The 24,712-nt window shown below is 43.5% G+C and overlaps 1 protein-coding gene across 1 annotated transcript; it reads left to right on the plus strand.

The window, feature by feature from the left end:
• Positions 1-399: 399 nt before the first annotated feature.
• LOC137014873 (zinc finger C3H1 domain-containing protein) lies at positions 400-22,543 on the plus strand. Its single transcript, XM_067379386.1, has 36 exons — positions 400-931; positions 2,202-2,561; positions 2,645-2,721; positions 5,398-5,445; positions 5,658-5,946; positions 6,018-6,229; positions 6,312-6,432; positions 6,516-6,568; positions 6,664-6,861; positions 6,934-7,095; positions 7,178-7,315; positions 7,532-7,647; positions 7,870-7,995; positions 8,077-8,251; positions 8,404-8,514; positions 8,594-9,160; positions 9,235-9,344; positions 10,414-10,545; positions 10,613-10,734; positions 10,816-10,917; positions 10,998-11,120; positions 11,209-11,386; positions 11,611-11,797; positions 12,658-12,846; positions 13,675-13,894; positions 14,010-14,115; positions 14,187-14,385; positions 14,469-14,563; positions 15,223-15,330; positions 15,413-15,517; positions 17,016-17,181; positions 17,327-17,427; positions 17,719-17,820; positions 21,113-21,152; positions 21,431-21,493; positions 21,591-22,543. Exons 1-36 carry the CDS (start codon positions 544-546, stop codon positions 21,714-21,716), a joined length of 5,715 nt encoding a protein of 1,904 aa, XP_067235487.1. The 5' UTR covers positions 400-543; the 3' UTR covers positions 21,717-22,543.
• The last annotated feature ends 2,169 nt before the right edge of the window (positions 22,544-24,712 follow it).

Raw genomic sequence — 24,712 nt, forward strand, 5'->3', positions numbered from 1 at the left:
CCGTTATTTAACTGATATTCAGAATTATTTAATGTATATTTATTAATTATTATTATTGTTATTATTAATACAAATATCAATCATTTAAATTAACTTTTAGATTTTAGTTTTAGAAATTGTGTGTTGTTGTCATGTTTGTTAGTTTTATCTAACCTTATTTTTCAAGAATAATGAAAAATAAATAATAATAATGTAGTATTCTTTATTTGAGGGGATATTAGCAAAACATTGTCTAAACACGAAGGATCTATTATAAATCCAGTCAATGTTTTCCAGCGTCTCACTGCCAAAACAAACACGTTATCGTCACTTTGCCCTCACAAACCTCAAAACTGCCACACTTCTGAGAAATCTCCCACATCCGCGGGAAGTGCGTGAACTCTCGCGAGACTCGGAAGTGGAGCAGCAGGGTGAGTGAGATGTTCCGGTGAAAGCTGCTTAGTCGAGCGTTTGACGCTTCCTTTAACGCGATGCGACGAACCGAACCCTAGTTATCAGCATGAATCATAAATAAACGCGTGGAAACCTCCGGAAGGATCAGTAATGGAGGTCAACGCGAGCTGTGCGTCTCCTAAAGAGGAGGGCGAGCTGGAGGACGGGGAAATCTTCGACGACGAGCCGCAGAGGCAGAACGCGCGGCCTCCGCGACGCGCCCGACCCAACCGGCCCGCGATGAACAAGAGAGCGCGTTTACCGGGACCAGGACTTAATAACAACCTCCCGGTGCCGCTGAGAGTCGTTCACCCGCCCTTCCCCTCCGGCCTCCGGCAGGCGTTCGATTCGGCGCCGCGCTCCGGCTTCTGGGAGCGCAGTCACGGCGCGCTGGGCCGCTTCAGATACCGTGCGCACCGACCGCCAGACTGGACGCGAGACTGGACGGAGCGGTTCCCGGAGAACCACAGCTGTAGAAACGACTCGCCCGGCAGGAAACGTATCCTTACATCAGCCACAACACATGAGAATAGCGAGCTTTACCGCAGTGAAAGTGAAGTACTATAGTAATGAAACTGGGAATATCGCGGTACGGTATACCGTGTTATGAAATAGTCTGAAATCATCATACCACGGTATCACAATAATGTGCTGTCATGATATGAAGATATAAACATTTGACTACTGTAAATGCATTCATTGTTTACACTTTTGTTTAATTTTAATATTCCTGCTGTTAGTCTAAACCAGTGGTTCCCAAAGGTGACAAAAGGGGGTACGCGAACAAAATGCTGAGTAGTTCATTTAATTCTACTGCCAAAATGTCATAAATCCTGTACATTTAATCAAATTACCTCATCATTTGCAGTCAAAATGACTGTATCCACACAAGCAGCATGCATATGATAGATTGCGTGCAGAATCTGCTGCCTTAAATTGTGCTAAATTACCGTCGTTCTCGACAATGCACCTTATTTAAAGTGGGGATTTAAAACTTACTCGCATGAACAAATATAGACACAGATATTGTATTCATTTTGATTTAAGACTCAAACTTTCTCCGATACAAAAAAATGCCTTGTGTGAGTAGTTAATGACGATAACGAGCAAGAATGCAATTGTTCCCAAATATCCACATGACTGCAAACGTGACATTATTATACAACAGGTCAAAAAATAAAACGTAAATTTTAAACACAGTACTGTAAGTATTTACTCTATTTTGCAATGAAATAATAGTTTTAACGAAAACCACAGCCGAACTACAACACACAAATTCTGTGGCTTTGAATGAATCGTGACTCAATGATTCATTCACAGCCACTTGCTTCGTTACTGAATGAATGACTCGATGACTCACTCATAAAAACAGTGACTTGCTGCCACCTGCTGGTGGTTTTAGTTTAATATTTAAAAGTTTTACTTAGTTTTACCATCATTGCATTTTTTAAACATTATTTATTTTATAAAGTTATTCATAAAGGTAAAAATATGCACTGGAAAATCAATTTAGGGGGCAAATATTGTCCCTTAATGGTAAAGGTGTGACTGCAGTGGAAGTGGAAGAGAGGGGGTACGCAGAAGGATGGTGATCCCCTCGGGGGGTTCTCCACGCTAAAAAGTTTGGGAACCACTGGTCTAAACAATCTCCTTATGTCCAGCCAGTCGATTCTGCTACTGTGTTTTTAAGACTTCCATATGCAAATGTGCTCTTCTGTGATTGGTTAACCTCACTGCGGTGCGAGTGCTTCTTAACCGCTGCTCCTCAGAGAAAGCGGGCGGCAGATGTCAGGTGAGGAGGCCGATGAACAGCGTCCCGAAAGCCGAGGCCACGGACGAGAGCTTCGAGGTCCTGCTCCTGAAGTACAAGCAGATCCAGCTGGAGCTGGAGTGCATCCGGAAGGAGGAGCAGATGGCGCTGAAGGAGGACGAGGAGCCGCCGGCGCCGGCCGTGCCGGAGGAGCCCGTCTCTGCCGCGAGGGAGGAGGAGAAGAAAGCGTTTCAGGCGTTCAACCTCAAGCCGCTCCGGCAGAAGCTGCTGACGCCCGCGGAAAGAGACGCTCTCAACACCAGACCCGCACAGACTCCAGACGGGGACGGGACGGAGAGGGACGCCAGTCCAGATCATGGTATCAGCTGTCCTGATGATTTCACAGCTCAGTTCCTCTGCTGAATATTATATTGAAGCTCCTTTTCTTGTGCTTCCTCTCAGCTGTTAAGGAGGAGGAGTGTGAATCGGACCTCAACATCTCCGCTGTGAGTGACGAGACTCCGATCGGCCCAGTCAAGGTACAAAACAGGAGCTGAAACTGTCTAGAAGTGACACTGCTGTGCACAAACACACACTGACAACACCACAGACAGAGAGCAGGTTACTGACGTCTGTTTACTGAACAAACTCAACTAATGTGATCCATATTCTTCTGGATTCTCGACCGAATATTAAAAAAGTGGGAGTGTAGGAAGAAAACTAATAAAACACAGAGCTGCAGCACACTCAGTATACAGACACATGAATATTACATTATGAGCGGAGAAAAACAAGTTCGGAAAATATATCAGATTTCATCATTACAAACGACAAGCAACTGTCATGAACGACTGAAATGAGGAAGGAAAAAGATGAGGAAGAGCAGTTACAAGGTCTAATAATATTATGTTACGTTTGCGAGCACTGTAGTCTCTGAACAAACAATACGTCAGATTAACAGGAAGAATAAAAGGCATAGTTTTCTGTCCGTTCTTCTGTTTCCGGTCTACATCATTGACTTGTGTGTGTCATATTCATGATCAGCTGAATCATTGTTCTTATTCGCACAAATATATTTCCCCAGAAGAAGACGTGATGAAATATGCAGCGCTGGTTTCTGTTTGGAGCAGGAGAGTTTGTGAAATATGTTGATAAAGACCTGAAACAGGCTAACTCCGGTCCGGATGCAAACATCGCTGAAGCGTGACATTTGAATTCTGCGCTGTAATGCGATCACATGCATAACACAGCACAGTCATTGGATTAAAAGAGCGCATTCTCATGAATAATGCAGAGAAAAGGTTAAAACTAACTTGGCTTTTTAACGGGAAGAACAGAATGTCTCTGAAAAATAAAAAAATATCAACTTTTCTCCGAATAATAAATATAACGAGTGCTATAGTTGTTTTCATTGATGTGCTACCTGTACACATCTGTTAGAAATGTTTTGTGACCCTTCAAAACTCTTAGAAGTAATAAATATGTGTCATTAACTTTAATACGCTTTTGAAAATGGTGTTTGCATTTAAAATCAGTCCACACAGATGTTTTCCAACAGTTTCACGTCAACTGAAACATCAGAAAATGCTAAAATCATCTTACTGCACATGTGTAAAAGGGAATAAAAGCTCACTGGGCATAATTTATGAAACAAATGTATGACAGAAAACGGTGCATAGAGACGTTTCCACGCAAAACTTGGCATTTATCAATCTGGACGTGGGTGGTGGCTACGATCAAATCTCACGTCAGGTCTCCGCTTGTGTACGCAAGTTTTTAAGTTAGCGTAAAAAATTAAATTTAAATAGATGGGTGTTTGTGATCCATTAAAAATAACACAAAGTTTTTTGTTTTTGTTTTTTCGGGGGTTTAGCTTCACATTCGCAAATAGCAGCATAAACAACAGAACATGAGGATTCACACATCGTCACATGACACACACCCGTGCAGCGCTCATGTCAACCGAGAAACACTGAACAAAATGAACTATGTAAAAGGAATAAAATAGCTAAATAGGACTACACAAAATATTTTTCACTTAAATTAACAGATTAACAAAAGAGGAGAAAACTGTGGTGCTCGTTTTTGTGACACTCTAACTTTCTTTATCTTTATTTTATTAAATGCAAGTGATCGCGCAGGCACCTCAGTCACACATCAGTTCAAGCATTTATAACTTGATTTTACAGTTATTCATCATCAAACTAAAATGCAGTCAGACAAACATTAGTTTCTCTGCTCAAATGAAATGGTCCGCTGTAAATCAGCATGCCCAGCGCTCAACCGCACACATTTTTTGCGCATGATAAAGATGATGTTTTAAGTGGATACTGGAACACTAGTGAAGTACAAAGCCTTGTTTACATATTGAATAATTATTTAGCAACCAAAATGTTACATGCAAATATAGAAACATATTTGGATTCTTGCCAAATGAGAGAGGTGAGCTCATCAGTTTCGCTTTAGCCTAAAAAAGTCAGCTTGACTTGACTGATGTTGTTTACAGCTAATGAATGCCACTATAACTATCTAATTTACGTTTTATTTTATAGTTTAATATAATTTTATAACTTCTTTTCATTCTTGTTCTGTTCTGAATACCGTTAAACTTAAAGGATTTGTTGTGAAGGGAACTACAATAGACCTATGAATGTTTTGTTTTATATACTGGCATTAAATATACATAAAAATGAATTTAATTCTTTGCAGGTTAGTTGGTGTAAAATGAATTTCTCTTTCATGAGATTACTTCCCCTTCCTGGCCAGGTTACGTTTCTTCGTGTTGTAAACTAGGCTTCTAAACCGTGAATTTTTAGGGGCGTGATATTTAAATGACAATGGTTTTCAGCCGCCACATTTATCAACGTTCGATCATTCATACAATAGGATTGCAAGCATATGTATGTTTTAATAAATCACGTGAACCCTGTCGTTAGATGATTTCTGCACTCGTTTCTACGTTAGATTGATAAATGAGGCTCACGCTATTCTTCTGACATTATATAATCAACATATCTCACGACTCACTGTTGCGCTCAGGCTGCCACTCCATGTGTCTAAAACACAACCGCCTTCATGTTTTGACGCAACACTGTGACTGTGAATAGCACATAAATATAGATATTCGTCACATGACTAAACATGCGTCGTCGTTTTCACAGTCTACACTACAGCTTGTTTTCACATTTTTCAATTTGTATCCAATTTTACACCAGACAAAAACGCATCTCAGCGTGAGCAGAAGGACAGAACGGAGAGAAAAGGTGTGTTTTCCCACATTTGTAGCTTAATAAAACACAGAGCTGCAGCACACTCAATATACAGACACATGAATATTAAATTGAGCGGAGAAAAACAAGTTCGGAGCCTCAAACAGAGGTTCAAAATGTTTCACATAATTTGGAGTAACAGGGTCGAATAGTCAGAGCCGCATTGAGAATGGAGAGAATGACGTTTGTCTTCCCTGGTGATGCAGAGGGAGGACGAGGACGACCTGTCGGAGCTGCAGCTGCGTCTCTTGGCTCTGCAGTCGGCCAGCAGGAAGTGGCAGCAGAAGGAGCAGCAGGTGCTGAAGGAGAGCAAGGACAAGATCACCAAAGCCGTCAAAGTGTCCCAGGACAAGAGCGAGGGTCCGGCTGACAGGAACAAGCTGAGCGGCAGAGGAAACGCCCTGTGCAGATCGCAGGAGGGAGCGAGAGCTGCCAAAGCCACTCCGGACAAGAGCAAAGCCGCCGCGGCCAGAGCGAAGAAACCGGCCCACCTGAGTAAGACGCTTTCACACTGAACTCCTCATCTGTCAGGGTGCAGTGCTTGATGTGTGTGTGTGTGTTTGCAGCCAAGCAGGCGTGGAGGAAGCAGCAGCTGCGCACCTGGAAACTGCAGCAGCAGCAGCGGCAGCAGGAGGAGCAGAGGCACAAGCAGGAGGAAGAGGAGGAGCGGCGGAAGAGGGAGGACGAGATCCGCAAGATCAGAGACCTGTCCAATCAGGACGAGCAGTACAACCGCTTCATGAAGCTGGTGGGCTCCAAACATCGCTCGCGCAGCAAGGTCAGAAGGTCACGCACGCGACGACACCGTCATCCGGGGCTCTGCAGAGTCTAACGCTCATGTGACCTGTGCTTTCTTACAGTCTTCAGACGGAGATCAGCGAAAACTGGCCAAGCAGAGTCTGGACACGTCAGGAAACCTCTACCAGTATGACAACTACGACGAGGTGGCGATGGAGACGGACAGTGAGCCCAGCTCTCCAGGTACGTGCTCCGGTGCTGCGACACGAGCTGAATTCACTGAAACACGATTCTGACTAACCATGAGTGTAAATGTTTGTTCACAGCTATGTCACCTTCGCATGATGCGTTTCCTCTGGAGTCCACACCTCACAGACAGGTATGTTCAACCCTTACTGGTGGCATCGCCTCTTTTCAGACACATAATTTCTTTATTCCTGTAGTGTAAATGTCCTCTGATTTCCTGTGACTCAGGGTGTGGCGCAGCATTATCTGCAGCAGATGGAGTTCATGCGACTGGCTCCTCCTCCACCTCTGCCCCCACTGCCGCCCCCCGACGAAGTGGAGCAGCCGCCGAAACCGCCGTTTGCTGATGAGGAAGAGGAAGAGGAGATGCTGCTGAGAGAAGAGCTGCTCAAATCGCTGGCCAACAAGCGGGCCGTGAAGGCAGAGGTACGCAGCGTCGAGTTTCCGTCGTGCGGTGAGTGTGATGTCAGGTGTGACGGAGCTGTCGTCTCTCCACAGGACGCGTCCAGTAGCAGCGGGCCGCCCTCTCCTGCGCTCAGAGCCGTGGTTCAGCCCAGCCCCAGGAACAACCTCGCGGCCGTCAGCCTCAACACGGTCGTCTCGCACCCGCGAACGCTCAAGTTCGTACGGGGACATCCCGCGCCCAAAGCCCCGTTTGTGGTGAGTGACGCGGCTGTGATGAAGAGGGAAAGAGTGCTTGAATCCAGGCTTTTCTGAGCTTATTCCCTTCTGTTGGTTACAGCTGCCTCGACACAAGTCTGTGGTGGTGCGTCTGAACGCGTCTGACGACAGCGACTCCGACGGCGAGAGCTGCAGCCCCGAGCAGAGTGTGTTCGGAGGCCTGGAGTCCATGATTAAAGAAGCGCGGAGGACCGTAGAGGTGCGTGAAGACTAATGTTCATCCAATATTTGATGTTTTTAATTATCGTCATGTCTGTTTGGCCGGTGTGTCGCAAGCAGGACCTTTATTGTAGAGGCAGGATTACAGTGACGTTAGATGAGGTTTTCCTGTAGTTGAAACCGGATTGAGAGATTAGCCCATCAGCACCGTGGGTTTTGTCAATTAGGCCAGTTTTTAATCATATTTTGCTTTCAGGCAGCCAAGCCGAAACATTCAGTGTCCGAGAAGGAGAACAACCCAGTGAAGAGTGCAGAAGCTCTTCCTGATGTTAAGAAGATGGAGTATCGGCTGCTCAGAGACGACATGGCCAGGTGCTGCAGTCACATGTGTTTCTTCATGCATTCAGAAGCTTTTAACTCTACAGGTCACATTGACGGACCTTTTATTCTTTTTGTCCATGTTCATCTTAAATAAAATGTGTTTTTTGAACATTCAATCATGAGAACATGTTCTAGTAGAGCCCAAAAACAACATCAAGACATTGTAAAAGAGCATGATATGGCCTCTTTAACCACTCATGTGCTGTGCTGCAGTCTGGAGAAGCAGAGATCGGGCCGGCTGGAGTTCGTGGTGGGCGTCCCGTCTCCTGCGGGCTCAGACTCGGAGCTGGAAATCATGGGAAGGGTGGCGGATCTGCAGGAGAAGTTCAGTCAGCACAGGTGAGCATCCACACACACGCACCAGTCCATCTCTGCATGTTTGACACGTGAGGACGCACTCATGCTGATGTTTCCCTGCAGAGCGCAGCTGTGTAAAGACGAGGCTCTGCTGAAGCAGCTCCAGCAACAGGAAATCAAGAAGAAAGAGTCTCTGAAAGTAGCCGAGGGCAAAGTGACGAAACTCAAAGAGCAGCTGCTGGCGTCAGAGAAGATTGTGAGCGCCAACAGAGTCCTGCTGAAGAAACTACAGGAGCAGGTGAGTAGAACCCTGCTTCGCCAAACTTCACAGGGCCCAGGACAATCCACTTCCTGTTATGTTTATTATTACTGAATAATGATGGACTTCACATTCACACACACACTAGTCCAAATCGACCTCTGGCCGTAACGTCAGCTGTTGTCGCGCAGGTTCAGAGAGTTCAGCACCGCGTGGCCCTGAAGAAGCAGCAGTCTGTGAAGCTGAAGAGAGATCTGGTTCAGGCCACACAGAAGCGCAGTTCATCTGCCGCCATCTACTCGGTAAGACCCGCAGAATTCACGCGCACTATTGATTCAGTGAACGAGTGTGTGTGTGTAACGTCTGTGTTTCTGTCGGCAGCCAGTGAAGGTGCGGCGCGTGGATCACTTGGACATTCATTACGCGGAGCTCATCGCTCAGAAGAAGCGCCTGCAGCAGCTGGAGTCTGAATACGCCCTCAAGATTCAGAAGCTCAAAGAGGCCCAGGCGTTACGGCAAGCCGAGCCGCGACCCGCCGCCCCGCAGACGCCCGGCACGCTCTACCCGTTACCACAGCCCTCGCTGCACGACCTGACACAGGACAAACTCACCCTGTCCAATGAGGACGTGGAGGCTGAGGAGGACGAGCCGCAGCAGCAGATTCCTGCCGCGGTGACGCCTACTACCCGCCGCCGCTCCTTCCGAGAGTCCGGCTCCTTCACCAAACCTAAACTGTGCCATCCGGAGACGCCCGCTGCTTCACCCATGCCAGTCAAACTCGCTAAAGCGGCGTCTAGCGGCGCAGCCGGTCTGCCAGAGCTGCTACTGGGGCTGAACGCGGAGGACCTGCGTCAGAGGTACACGCAGTGCGCCGGCCTCTCCGAGCTCCTGCAGGAAGAGACGCACTCGCTCCGCTACACCGCGGACCACGCCGAGTCTCCTGCGAAGGTACTGTCTCAAAGCTAGTTTTAATCAAGTCCAAAGTGTTTCTTTCTCTTTTTTTGATTGTGTGTCTCGTGCAGGTCGTGCAGGTGGACTTCGATCTGATGGCAGCTCATCAGAGCCGAGTGGAGGCTAAACCAGAACCGTTCGGACCGTATCACAGTCCTTTACTAGTCTTTAAATCATACAGGTTTGGCTCGCTTTCAGCTCAAAGTATGCTTCGGTTTTCACGCATGCGCTAGGGTGAGCGTATGGTACGTGTGACGTAGATGTCGTCTTCATCAGCATAGTACGTGCACATCCAACTAGTACATGTTTTTAAAAATAAATGTGAGGTGTGGTCAAATGAGCAAAATATAGGCAAATTTTTGCTGACAATTTTTTTTGTCAATAGCATAGCAATGTATTAAGTATGGAAGCTTGTTTCCGCCACTAAATAAAAAAATAAAATAAGGTAATTCTGACTTTATATCTCTCAATTCTGACTTTATATCTCACAATTCTGACTTTATATCTCTCAATTCTGACTTTATAACTCGCAATTCTGACTTTATATCAAACAATTCTGACTAAAACTCACATTTGTCTTTATAACTCACAATTGTAAAAAAAAAAAAAAAAAAAAAAAGTTGCAATTGCGAGGGGATAAAGTTAGAATTGTTAGATAAAATTATTTCTTTTTTTGTTTAGACCAATGGCAAAAAATCATCCCATATTTTTACGCAGAATGCATGTAGTCTTATAATTGTTAACTGGTGGATTGACAGGAAGCTAATGTGCATTCAAAAAATCTAAACAATTCGGATATATAGCGTAAAGTTGTTTTAAATCGTCATTTTATGGTTTGGATGTTACCACAGATGTTACCATAGTGGACCCCCAGCACTGCACATTTTGGATGTCTCTCTCATCTTTCACACCTGATTCAACTCATCAGCTCATTAGTAGAGACTGCAAGACCTGAAGTGTCAGATAAGGGCAACATGCTGGGGTCCTTCAGGACAGGTTTGGGAACCACTGCCATAGATGTTTCTCTACTCCGCCCATTGTGCAGGTTTTAAAAAAATGTCTTAAATTTGATTTTAAAAACCCTGCAGAACCCTGTTCACATACTTTGAGAGGCTGCGCGTTCATCTGTACACATACGATAAGCGCTCGCATCAGAACTGAAGCATACTTTGGTCTTCGCTCTCATTGGTAGTATTTCCAGCTGTCAGTCTGTGGGTCGTTCACACAGTTGAATCCTGTCACTCGTTCAGGTTCAGCCCGTATTACCGGACCAAAGAGAAGCTCTCCCTCCGCTCGCTCTCCTACAGCAACGTGATCGAGCCCAAGAAGTGTTTCTGCCGCTTCGACCTCACCGGCACGTGTAACGACGACGACTGCGCGTGGTACGTCATCGCCGCTTAAGCTTTGACTGTGTTTTGACTCTTTGGCTGAAGCGTCTGTGTGTTTCAGGCAGCACATGAGGAACTGCACCCTCACAGAGAGCCAGCTGTTTCAGGACATCCTGTCCTACTGCCTGCCTCTGATTGGCTGCGCGGACTCCAGCAGCACCAGTGACATCAGCAGCGCCACAGGTAACCGCCTCGCATCACGTGACGTCTCTGGACGATCAGCACAGAGCAGCAGATCATGAGCTCTGACCCTCCTGTTCACAGAAAAATACATCAAGAAGCTGTTTGGGGCCAATAAGGACCGGATGGGGACGGACCAGAAGGCCGTTCTGCTCGTGAGCAAAGTCAACGAGAGACTGAAACACAGTGAGTGCTCTTATTTGATGTGGCGTCTGTGTTTGTTGGTTTAGTTTGCTCTGCGACTGATGGTCGAGTGTTTCTGTCAGTTCCCCCCTTCACCACATGTAAATCTCAGAGGAAGTGGAGACCTGAAGCTCAGAGAGTAAAGACTGCCAGTCAGGACGATGAAGATCACACCAGCGTGGACGTCACCGTTCCTGTCCGACACGGTCAGAGTCACCTGACGCCGTATGATCACATGACTGTGCTGTAATTCAGGGCTGGTGTGAATGCGTAACGTCTGATCCGCTCTGACAGATGGGCGCGTGCAGGAGCGCTGGTCGTGGGCCGATGTCTGCGTGACGCAGGATGACAAGCGGTACTTCGACAGCGAGACGGATGACATCAGTAACCTGGAGACCAGCGTGCTGGAGAGTCCCAACGACGTGCAGCTGTGGATCAAACTGGCCTTCAAATACCTCAATCAGAAGGACACGTGAGTGCTGACGCTTACACTGGGACACTATATTGGGAATATATAGTATCAGGATATATATAGATAAGCCCAATGAAATAACCGTTTAGTTAAGGTTCTTGTGCAGCTGGTGTATTTCTGTCTTTGTTTCGGTGGCTCTTAGAGGAAGTTCAGGTAAATGTGGTTGTATGATCTGAAGGCATAAGTTCTGTCAGCAGCATCATCTCCTGTCTGTGTGTCCGTAGCTCTGTGTCGGAGTGTCTGGACGCGGCGTTGAACACGCTGTCCCGCGCGCTGGAGGACAACCGCGAGCAGGCCGAGGTGTGGTGTCACTACCTGACGCTGTTCTCGCGCCGGGGCAGCAGGGAGGAGCTCCAGGAGATGTGCGAGATGGCCGTGGAGCACGCGCCACACTACGACGTCTGGTGGACTGTGAGTCGACTCGTGCTCATTTCCTTAATAAACCATATGACGAAAAAAATCTTCATCAACCTTTTTTTCCATGACCATGAAGTAGTATGAAGTTTAAAAAATAAAAACTTTTACTTTTTGCTGTTGTACAAGCCTCTACTATGAGCTTTCATGTGTGCGGTTGCCAGATGTCAAGAGTTTAAATCCCCCAGTTGGAGCTTTTCTCAGTTTACCTAATCTTCTCAGTCTGGTGACCATGTGCAAGTGCTTTCTTTACCCTGCAGAAAAACATCTGAAAATATGAAGATTTTAGCTGGAGTTCAGCGACCTCCATTTGAGATATTCTGCTCAAATGAAAGTGTAGGTTAGGTTTAGTCACAATCATTCAGTCTGTTTCACGAGCCGTTTACTGCGACTTCTAGTTACTGAATAAATGCACTTACTAAATGCTGCTGATTTAATAGAAAAATTGCAATTATATTATAATTGCAATTATGGGAATTACTGTTAGGAATTGCCCAGTTTTAATTTGAGAGAAGTTTCTTGTTTTACCAGTTTCATTAATGATGTAGAGTGTAAATTTATATGATAAACAGCCTATAATAAATCAGGAAACTAGATGAGGTCAAATAAACCATGCATATGAGTCGACATTCTCTTGATTTGTGCTTATGGATGAAAGTGCAATTATTCTGATGAAACATACAAATAAATTCCTCAAATGACAATAATTTTGAGCAAAATAATCATGATTATCATATCTACCATTGTTCAGGATGATGGAAATGTGAAAAACTAAAGACTGTTTAAAAAAATATCTGACAGAATGAACACGGGTCAGGTGTTTTCCACAGGCTTGAGCTGTGTTTTGTCTTTTTCAGTACATGAGCGTGGAGAGTGCCTTCGAGGGCAAAGATTTCGTGTGCGGCCGTCTGATCTCTCACCTGCTGGAGGCGTCACATGACCTCAGGCCAGACGTGCGCTCCTTCCAGCTGCTGGAGTCGCTGCTGTTCAGGGTTCAGCTCAGCGTTCACACCGGGCGGCAGCACAACGCTCTCAACATACTCAAGGTCTCCGTCAGCCAGAGATTCACTTTCAGTTTCTAGTCTACGGTTTCACTCTTTCAGTTTAGCACTTCAAAATAAAGGTCACTCTATTTGTGTGAAATAAATGCTGATTTCTAGTTTATTTAATGACTGAATTATATCTGATCCAGTGTTGTTGTTCACTCTGTACCACTTTACAATAAGATCTCATTTGTTAACATTAGTTATGAGCTAACTGTGAACAATATGTATTTTACAATCTTTATTAATGATGATGTTTGTTAATAAAAAAAACAATCGTTCATTGTTTGTTCATGTTAACTGATGTAGTTACTGAACACGCCTTCAAACTAATGTTAACAAATGAAAGTGTTATTGTTAACTCAAGCTAAAACTATTCAAAATATAAAAATTAAGTTGATAATTGAAAGTTTAAATAAAATGTTAGTTAACTTAAATTTACTCAATTTAAACTTAAAAAAAAATTAGAAATAATTTTAGAAATATCTTAAAAACTAATAAAAATGACATTAGCACATAACATTACTAGATTACTCAAGTTAAAATGAAAACTGAAATTGTAAAAAATCAAATCAAATTCAAAATATTAATGTTATGTTAAGACCGTCTTAAAAACTAGTTTGTCCATCTAGTGGTTAGTAAAGAGTTAATCAGTCTTACTTTTCAGACTGAAATTAGATCTAAGTTTTTATGTAATGGATTAAAAAAGGTTTTGGATGGCTTGTAAGACTAGTCTAAGCAGTTTATGCGACCGGATTCTGATCACAGACAGATTCAAGTGGTTTCTGATGGTCTCCATTGTTTAAATGAGGTTGTTCTGTGTTTCTGTAGAGTGCTCTGGGTTCAAGTGTTGCGGATCATTTGACCGTGGCGGACCGTTGTCTGATGTGGCTGTCGTACATCTACCTGACTGAGTTCTGCCGTCTCCCGCCCTCTCTGTATGACCCTGCCAGCTCCAGCCCGTCCAGAATGGTGTGCACAGATGCGTTCCTCATTCCCTGGAGAACGGCCATCCGCACGCCCGCTGACACCATCATCAGCCTCTTCACAGGTGAACCCCGTTATATTACATATCATGGGTGACTCTTTCTATAATGAAAGGTCTCATTTCAGCATTTTCATTGTTCATGCGAGTTTGACGCCAGTGATGTGTGTGTTTCCTGTAGATGCTGTGAGCCGCTGCACAGATGAGCGCTTGCCCTCCAGTGAGCAGATCCAGGCCTGTTTCCCCCTTCACTCAAACCTCATTCATCTCTACAGGCGGCTGGACAGGTACATGCGGCTCCGATCATGAGGCTTTCTGAAGTGCTGTGCTTTTGCTCATGTGAGTGCCATGCTTTCAGATGTCAGGAGGCTGTTGCGCTGTGTGAGCGTCTGCTGGCAGTGTGCCCGCTCTACTGCCCCCTGCTGGAGATCACCGGTGAAGTGCATGTGTCCTCGGGACAGGCAGATAAAGCTGAGGCCCTGTGGACACGCGCTCATTCTGACAGCGCCAGCAGCGCTCGTATATTCTACCAGCTCAGCAGGTGTTTGCACGCTCAGGTGAGGCTACAGCGTCCTGTGATCAGTGCAGAAACGCAGTGACGGTGGCCTAATGCTCATTTCTGAGTTTGTGTCTTGTGCAGGGGAAATGCAGTGTTCTGGAAGAGCTCTTTGACAAGTTCATGCGCTCTTTCTGTGATTCTGTGCCAGATCAGCTGAAGTCTCTAGATGTACTACGGTAATGTTCTCACTGACACCACAGTCTGCAATGTGTGCTAGCATGAGCAGGGTTTATTTAAATTGTGCTTTCCACATCTGGGACAGTCAACAGGTTCTTCTAGTTTTTCTCCAAGGCTCGACAGTAAGGACTGTCTGATGCCCCGGGGCCTGTTTGAAAGACGCTCGGGACAGTCGATGGAATTGTCAATGGGTCGATCGGGCCAAAGCTGCACTGTCACGAAAGTTTATCATTTCCATGAAAAGTCTTGCCACTTTAAACACTCAAGCGATTCTAAAGCATTAAAGCGTAATAAGACTTGAAAGAGAACTCGATGCACACAGAAAACGGCATGCGAGTACCAAATCCAGCTCTCTTTCACCTTGTTTTCATGGTTTAACTCTCTTAAATGTTTAATTTGGCAAGAATTATGTTTTTAAATCAGTTCAGCTCTTTGTGAGTACGGCCTATGACATGATTTATAAACATGCTTATCCAGTAGTTACAAGTGACTGGAGAAACCATGGAAATTCAGAAGAAACGTACAAAATCCGGTTCTTCGGATAAGTTTCACTATTTTCTCTAACAGGTCATTCTGGTCCTGTGCGAGGGCATGTGACCAGACATGTGTCATTCTTACATGCAGTATTTGTTTCAAGATCTGATGTCTCTGATTTCAGCCATGTTCTTGGTGTTCAAACTCAAGACTTGCTGAAAGCTCCAACCCTCAAAGATCATCTTCAGCATGAGATGGTTGATCAGCTGCCATACCTGCACTTCCTTCACTGGTGCGTCCGGCTGCCGCCCGCGTCTGTCTGCTCTGCTCTCCACACTTACCCTCTTCTAACCCTGATTCTTGATTTTGAACAGTTTCTGGCAGTCTACCTTTGGCAGTGTGAGAGAGGCCATCGATGCGTTTGAGAAAGCTTTGGGAACTATTACAAAGTTGGAGTTAATTCACACACTCTGGCTGGAGTAAGTAAAGTATATAGTTTGTTAGACGTGTATCGGTGACGCATCAGCAGATCATGTGCACTTTAGAACAGTTTATGCTAGAGAGAAGACATAATGTCAGCGGTGCGGAAGTTTTTCACATTAGAATTGTGCTGTTTGCCATTAGAATGTAAAATTGATTTTTAAAAGTTAAGGAAATTTTAACTGGTTCAATGTAGGCAACAATTTAGTAAATGGTTTTCAGAAAAGAACTTGTTTTCTGCAGTTAAGGTTTTAAAATGAAAGTAGTTGTCCCTACTGTATTTCTTTTTTGTAAGCAGATGAATAAAATGTTTATCAGGTTGCAGATTTATCTGTCAGTATATCGGCTCCCAAATATAAAGAATTATCGGTTAGCTGTATCAGCCAAATGTCCATATCGGTTCATTTATCGCTTAATATATCGGTTTTCAGCTTCCAAATATAAACAAATAATCGGTTAGCTGTATCGGCCAAATTTCCATATTGTTGCATTTATCGGCCAATATATCAGTTATCGGCTCCCAAATATAAAGAATAATCGGTTAGCTGTATCGGCCAAATGTCCATATCGGTTCATTTATCGCTTAATATATCAGTTTTCAGCTTCCAAATATAAACAAATAATCGGTTAGCTGTATCGGCCAAATTTCCATATTGTTGCATTTATCGGCCAATATATCAGTTATCGGCTCCCAAATATAAAGAATAATCGGTTAGCTGTATCGGCCAAATGTCCATATCGGTTCATTTATCGCTTAATATATCAGTTTTCAGCTTCCAAACATAAAGAAGAATCGTTTAGCTGTATCGGCCAAATTTCCATATTGTTGCATTTATCGGCCAATATATCAGTTATCGGCTCCCAAATATAAAGAATTATTGGTTAGCTGTATCGGCCAAATGTCCATATCGGTTCATTTATCGCTTAATATATCAGTTTTCAGCTTCCGAATATAAAGAATTATCGGTTAGCTGTATCGGCCAAATGTCCATATCGGTTCATTTATCGCTTAATATATCGGTTTTCAGCTTCCAAATATAAACAAATAATCGGTTAGCTGTATCGGCCAAAATTCCATATTGTTGCATTTATCGGCCAATATATCAGTTATCGGCTCCCGAATATAAAGAATAATCGGTTAGCTGTATCGGCCAAATGTCCATATCGGTTCATTTATCGCTTAATATATCAGTTTTCAGCTTCCAAACATAAAGAAGAATCTGTTAGCTGTATCGGCCAAATTTCCATATTGTTGTATTTATCGGCCAATATATCAGTTATCAGCTTCCAGATATAAAGAATTATCGGCATTTGCCAAATTTCAATATCAGTGCATATATCGGCTTCCAAATATTAAGAATTATTGGTTATGTTTTGGCCAAAGTTTCCATATCGGTGCATCCCTACATTAAACCCTTTTCAGAGTGTTCATTCTCACTGCGTGCAGATAGTCGTGGTGTTTTTTTTCTCTCGTAACACTTTGTCCTTTCTCCCCAGCTATCTGTCCTTCTCCAGCAGTAAGATGTTGGGGCTGCAGCCGAGTGTTCGTGAGCTGAAGATGTTCACAGGTCTGGTGCACCGCTGTCTGGAGACTGTGCCAACCAGACTCACCCTGCCCTTCAGCTCCTCACAATACTGGAGCAGCTTCAGTTTCCACAACAAGGTATGTCATTGAGAAGCTTTAAACTAGTCCTTCATCTTTCTTAGCTTGTAAATCAGTCTGTTTCTTTTGGATTTTTCTGTTTTTTTTATTGATTACGAACAGTGTAGATGTAGTGTGTTTGTGTTTTGTGCCGTGTGCATTGCAGGTAATATCCTTCTGTTTGGAATGTTTCCCTCAATCCCAACATTCCCTTGTCCTGGAAAGACTTCAGCATATCATGCCAACCAATACTGAATTGGCCATAAGGTAATCATAAGTCTTGCTTAGGTTTATTCTGATGGTTTCTGACCTGAAGCTTGTGAAAAGTCCCAGTATTTCCCATTATATATGAGGATCTTTTCCTCAGATACCATTTCTTATTGTTTTATCATCTGTACGGTGTAAATATTTCTTATGTTAGGGTTACTAAAGTTTTAAACTCTGTCCTCTCTATGTTAGGGAACTGTTTTATTCTGTAACTTGGTAAATAGGCGGCACTGGATGCAAGTCACAGCTTCTTTAATGTCCTCGAGTTTAGTGTTAATTGTCGTTGTGTAGGTTGCTGCATCAGGAATGGCAGGATGGCAATGTTGAACATTTTAAATTGCAAAGCAGAATGTTGTGCAGTAGCGTCCCAACCTGTCTGGCCATCTGGAAAATGTAAGTTCATGAGCTCCAAATACATCTGGCTTAAATGCTTCTGTGTCCAAATGAGATGATTTTCTAAAGTTTTTGCTGTTGCTCTCCACCTCTTTAGCATAGCTTGTTTTGATAAAGTAATTTGACAAATGTTCTGTTTTCTATCAAATTGAGACTTTCCTTCAACATTATATATTCCATATGTACAGGTAAAGACCAATGAGGTCACATGATGTGAATTCTCCTTAAGACACACCACCTGTTCCCATGAGTGTAAACATTCACACATGGCTGGCTTCCTAATAGCGTAAGATCGGGACCCCAGTGGTGTTTTGAATCACACCCTTGCTGTTAGCTTAGTCTTCGCTGTCTCTCAGGTGGCCATTCTTGTTGCATTTGTTGCATTGCCAACAGAAGATGTGTTTGATGGGTTCACACACCCCAACTGACCATGCCCGACATGCTGAGATGGCTAAGCGAGGTTATCGGCAGAGCAGCAAATGCTCTGATGTCACAGTGCCTGAGAATCCCGACTCCTGGTTTAATCATTCATCAGGCCTCATTCTGGCCCTGTTTGCTCAGCCTGCACCCACAGCCATTTGGAAGAGGCCTGGGTCCAGTAGACTTCTGTCAATTTATATAGTTAGAGACTCAAAGGCTACTATGAGCTGTTCCCGGTGACCATAGGCCTCAGCTTGATGAGTTCTTGGACCAGGAGCTCATGGGTCCTCCTCTTTGCTTATTGTGAGCGTTCCCCCTTCACATTCCACCTTAGGTCATTTCTGCTATGACTGAAAAGACCTGTTCAAAACAACGTAAATGTTTGGTGTGAGAAACGGCTGTTAATGCATCTGTTCAGATCGTCACGAACATTCGCATACCTTTCATGGAACAGGTTTATTTACAGAGAGGTGTTCTAATCTCTTTTCCATCACACTACGAAGAAAACCAAAGCTGCTGCTGCTGTTACATAAAGCCATGACTTTGTGGCGCTCACAAACAGACTATATCGTTAAACAACCAGAACCAGCTCGCTTGTTTTTGGTGTTGTAAACATAACTTTTTTTTTTTTTTTGAAAAACGGTTTTCTGAACGGTTGTTTGAAAATATGTAAATACTGTTTGACTTTCCTCTTCTTCAGAAGGGAGTGTCAGAAACAGAAAGTTGCATAGCACTTTGTCCCAAAATAAACAGGATATTTCTGCTTTTCTGTAAGTGGCACCAGCTGTGAGAGTGAATTTGCATTTTCATTCAGCCCATCTGCTGTTTCTTTTATTTATTTTTTTATTTATGTATTCTAAACAAATCGGACAGGGTTTTCATGCCAAACATGTGTGTTGGTATGAACAGGCCTTCAGGCTTACTGAACAAATAACGGTACCGGTATTGGTTCAGAACTTGTCTATATATCCCTTTAAGAATTATGGTTCTGTTTAGGCAGTTGCTGACTAAACACTTTCACATCACACTCTCCTCCTCTCGCTGGTTTCTGATTTGAATCTGGTGATGTGCAGAAGCAATTTTGCATGGTTTAAGTTGCATACATGGATGGGGTTTGACCGTTTTTAGGGTCCCCCCACCTCCAAAATCCTATTTTAACTCCTGCCTACACCCATTACTGGAATTCAGGGGACTGAAACAAGTGCCCTCACGCCCTGAAACACAAGATGTTTACAGTTTCAATGGTGTGGAGGGCTAGCTGTAAACCAGAAGACTGGTTTGCAACTTTCATACTCTTACTATGTTGACTTGTCAAGGGGTCTCTCTGAAGGAGATTTGCATGGCTGCCACAGGTTTATCACTAGGCAATTTTCAGACAATTTAATTGTATCAAAGGGAGTCAAGTTAATGGCTTTCAACTTTAAAATATGTATTTGTTGAGGCAGAATTTGTGGCCTGTGAGCTTCTAATGAATCTCATCCAAACATTTCCCTCAGTAAATGCAGTAAAGCCACATGCAGTTAACCCCTACCACAACCAAGTCGGCTGGAGGGGTCGTTACCTTTTATTGGTTAAATCTCCACCCCTGCTCCTGCTCCAGACTTTAGTTCCAGTCCTGCTCTAACATCCTGTCTGTTATGATCTAGCCCTGCATTCCATTCTGAAGGGCTCACCCCTATGCCCTAATCCCTTCGAAGGGCTTATACTCCAGAGTGAGAGCTTCGAAGAGATGAAGGGTGTAGGGGACAAAAAAAAACTGCCAAGCCAATTAAGGAAGCCGTTGTCATTGCACAGTTTATTATGCTGCTTGCCTGCACAAAGAACCATGGGAGTGAAGCGTCCATCTGTTTCCCCTCATCACAGTCCTTCATTCAGAAGGGCCTTTTGAAGTGGCTAGTGTTGAGCACTTCATTTTGGAATGACCCTTATATATGACCGCCATGACTGTTCTCAGTCTGAAGTGCCCTTCAGAGACGGATTTATCCCATTTGGAGCGCAGCCCAGTAATCCTGAAGATCTTGATGAGCTGCTTCAGGTGTGTTGGAGCTGCACTCCAGCCCTCCAGGAGCAGGGTTAAATGTTGCTGAACAGACCTTCATTCTTTTTCGGAGGGGTTGGTGCTAAGCACAACTCGGCACTAACTGATTCTATGGCCTGCTGTTCCTCCATGTAGGCCGAGCCTAAATCCAACAGGTTAACAGCTAGCATGTTTTCGCGCAGCTTCTGGAGTTAGGAATGTGCAGTAATAGTCTTGGCATTTGCTCCGTTCATGCTGTATCCCACTGTGCTTCATCACATTGTCTTAAGCCTCGTTAACAATTGAAATTACCCGGAACAATTTGTCCCAGGAACTTTTTTCCCAGCAACTTCTCAGACTTTTAAAAATGGTGGTTGAAATAAAATTCTGCATGGAGTCAACCAATCAGCATGTTCAGCACCCAAGTCCCACCCCCGAAAGTTCATGAACTCATAAAAACGTACTACCTCGTGAGCAGGGACTTTCTGAGGGGAGAATTTTTACCTGGAACTTTATTTAGACCCTGGTTCCTGCAGTTGAAACACGGCTTAAGGGTATTTCCCTGTACATATGGAGTATGTAATAGAGCAGCAAGAGTCTCTGAGGTTACATTGCAACGAACAGTCTCAGCCAGAACTGACTTGAGCAATTCTTTAAGAGCAGTCTTATCCAGAACATGCAAAGATTGTAGTCTTGAGGCCCAAAGAAAGGCACACAGTTCTGCTCAAGGCTGAAATACATCTGCATGCAGTTCTTCAGTTCTGTAGTGAGATATGGTGAATTTGATGTCCATTCATTTGGAAGCAGAAATGAGGTGAAGTGTTTGACGTCCTCTGTCGATATATTTCTTGCCAGAGCTATTGCGGTTGAGAAGGAGCAAAGGCAAAGAGCAGAGGTGAGTGAGAGGTCAGAGGTCAGGTCATTCCTCATACAGTGACCAATGTCTGTGGAGTTTTGATGGCTTCATTCTGTTGAATCTATTGTTCTTTCTGCAGGGTATGCTCAGTGCACGAATATGTAAGAGTTTAAATGGCATACCTGTGATGAAGACAAATGGAGTGTGCTTTTGTGTCTGAGCAGTCTGAATGTTTGTTGTCACTGTGCATGTGTCCGACCGAACTGACCGTGTGTTCCCGCTCTGGTGTGTTTGTGCTCTTATTCGCACGTCCGCAGGTCCGGCGGCTCTATCAGCAAGCGCTCCAGAAACTGCCCCTGTCCGCTGCTCTCTGGAAAGATGTAAACAGCCGCCTCAAATCACCACACCTCATTCGCTTGCGTCTCTCTTGCTGTGGACGTTTGGCTCACATGTGCTCTTCTCTCTCTGTCTTTGCAGTGTTTGCTCTTTGAGGCGGCTGAAGGAGGTAAAACTGACACACTGAAAAAAATAATTGACAAGTGCCAAGAGGTGGGAGTGAGTCTAAATGAGCCGCTAGGGTTAGAGCCGAGCCAAACCGAGTGACACGAACACCACATTCCCAGAGCAAGAGTACATGCTTCCATTAGACCAGCCAAACTTCCACAGATACGCAGACACAGGTTCATATATTAGACTCGTATTCAGTATTAAGAGCAGGAGTCCAGTCGAGACACTGAGCTACCAGTAATCCAGTATGTGGGCCTCTTTTGTCATCATGTACGTAAGTATAAATTTGTTGACGATACCTGTTGTTTTTGATTTGCGTGTTCCATTTGTACACTAACACTTTTAATTTGATTTTTATTTTTCTTTAACGTTGCGTCATGGTTGTTGACGGACTGTGACTGTTTTTAAAGGTGGCTTGCCTCCTTCCTCTAAAAATACTTCAGTTTGGGTTTTTTCTCATGGTGTCTCAACCATGTCTCGTGAATATGAACTCCGTTGGAGAGTTTAAGGGCTCAGCACCAAGTGTTTTTTTTTTTTTTTTTTTTCCCTCCTTTTGTTTTGATTTTTTTTTTTTTTTTCTACTCCTCCTCCAACCATGGATTAAATGGCTGTTATTGGAAGTATTCTGTTTGGCTCACCAGTGTCGGTGTATTGATGGAAACTTCTCCACAGACTGCCAAAACTCGCCGACACTCACCATGTCTGTAGTCATGGACTGCGCCAAAAGACCTCATTCAACTGTTCATGTAATACTGTTTCTTCATAAATTAAAAAAATCCATGTTTGTATGTGTTTGTGCGTGTGTGTGTGCGTGTATATGCACACACACACGCACGTTGATTAACGTATTCTGCAGGAATGATTATCTTACACCTGTTTTTTTCTTTCAATTTATAATTGAACAATGTTTCTATTAAATTATTTTGTACAGAAATACAGTGTTGTGTGTTTATTGTGGCTCCGGCATAAAGCCTTTTCATACAAGCAGTGTTTTACATATGAACAAAGATGAAATGTATACCTTTACAGCAAATGGAAAAGTGTATGTAATGCATGTAGAATAGCTTTTTAAGCTCATTTACTCCATTTACCAGTATTTATTTTCAGCAATCACATTTGAGCCAAATAGCTGCCTTTTTAAAATACTGGCAAAAACTACAATTATTTTATCAGATTGAATGAGGCATATTTCTGTCTCCAAAACAAACAAAACATTGCATGCCGAACATCTGGGGCCAGTTGTTCAAAAGTAATCTGATCTGATTGGATTAAATCTTGAAAATGGTTGTTCAAAGGCATTCTAAAATCAGATTGGGTCACAAAATCCAATCTTGGTTTTGATCTAGATCAAATCATCAGTTTGTGGTGTTCAAAACACGTTAGTAAGATTGGGATACCTTTTGATCCAAAAAATCTGGATTATATTGATCCCATCAGAAGGGTGGAATTCATGAACAAAAATGTAATAAAACTTTAAAACTGGTAAAAAAAAAAAAAAAAAAAAACATTTTAATCATGTAATATACATACACATTTATTAGGTGTGGTCCAATACAATTTTGCTTTGAAAAACATGTACAAAAGTAAGATTGATTACCTGATCCTGAATAGCAAAATACAGGATTTCCAAATGCAGATCATTCTGATCCAGATTAAACTTTTTGAACAACTGGCCCCTGATGTTATTTCTATACAGACTCTTTTAAGTCCAGAGAAACTCGCAACACCTTCAGATGGTTCCTTGGGGATCTGGTGTCTGATTAATAAAGGAAGGGACGGGTGTTCGCGCAGCAGTGTTTTCCTGACTCCGGATGCTGTGTCCTTCCAGAAATGATTTCTGCTGCTCCATTCTTGGCATTGCAGTTTGTTCTTTGTTCTTTTTATAAAGTATTTAAAAATAAGTAAAACAATAATATGTGTAGATGTAGTAAATGTATTATAGAATTAAAATGTATATACAGGCAACTGGAGGTAAATCTCACATCCATCAAAATCCACAAAAAAAACTCCACATTTAAAGATGTTATGGTGCAAGACAGCACGGAAGTGATTATTCACACAGATTCAGTTTCTGCTGGGTTTGTGACCATCAGACTGGTGCTGTCAAGGCCTCATCGCTGCAGTGAAGCAGGAAATCGGTGATTGCGGCGTGGGAAGAGTTTCCTATCCGAGGATGAAATGCCGTACATGGACATGAGTGAGAGTCCAGAGGAAGAGTTTGATGACACGTCTCCTGAGGAGAGATGTTAGGAGAACAGTCTCAGAACAATAGAGTTATGCAACCAGCAAGTGTTTTGTGTTGGATCTGTTTGATTTCACTGGATTGGCCGCTTCAGAACGTAACCTTACGCAATGCACTATAAACCGGTTCTTGCAGATATTTATTTTGTTTCTTGAGCTCAGGTACTCTGGGTCTTGTTTGTAGAGACGGCGGGAGCAGCACGGCAGGAGGTTACGCTCCATGTCTTCCTGTGGCGGGTGTAGCTTCCTCTATGGTAGATGTGTTTTACAGCTCCAGGTGGAGTCACACTAGACTTCAGTCTCGTCTCTCTCTTCTTTAGCCAAAGAATGAAAACTGTGTGATCTCTAGGACATGAATCCATGCTGGTCCTATCAATCACTCACATATTAGTCACTCTATTCGTAGGGTTGCTTGGTCTCCTCAAATCATAATTTCCATCTGATTTTAGGGGCAGGATTAGGACCAGTATTGGGGGTAACTCGTTACAAGAAAGGTGCATTATGTAATCAGATTACATGGAGTAACTCTAACTTTATAAAGTGTGAAATGCAGGACAGTCATTGAATGAAGTTTCTGTGACCCAAAGCTGGTTCACTCTTTGCTGGCCAATCCAAAATGGCTTAAGTTTACAGAAGTGGAAGGTTTGTGCATGAGATTCTCAGGCAATGATGATTTGCAAGAATATTTTTAATTTCTCCAGATTTCCCATTATTTCAGTGGAGATAAGGGTTGATGTTCTCTGATCACAACTCTTTCCAGTCTTCCATGTTGACAATAACCTTCTTCTCTCCATGACCATCTCAGTCTTTTCTTCAGGTTGTGAAGCTTCTCTTCTGTGTAGCTTAACTTT

This window comes from Chanodichthys erythropterus, chromosome 24 (genome assembly GCF_024489055.1).
Source record: "Chanodichthys erythropterus isolate Z2021 chromosome 24, ASM2448905v1, whole genome shotgun sequence".
In the NCBI taxonomy this organism is placed as follows: Eukaryota; Metazoa; Chordata; class Actinopteri; order Cypriniformes; family Xenocyprididae; genus Chanodichthys; species Chanodichthys erythropterus.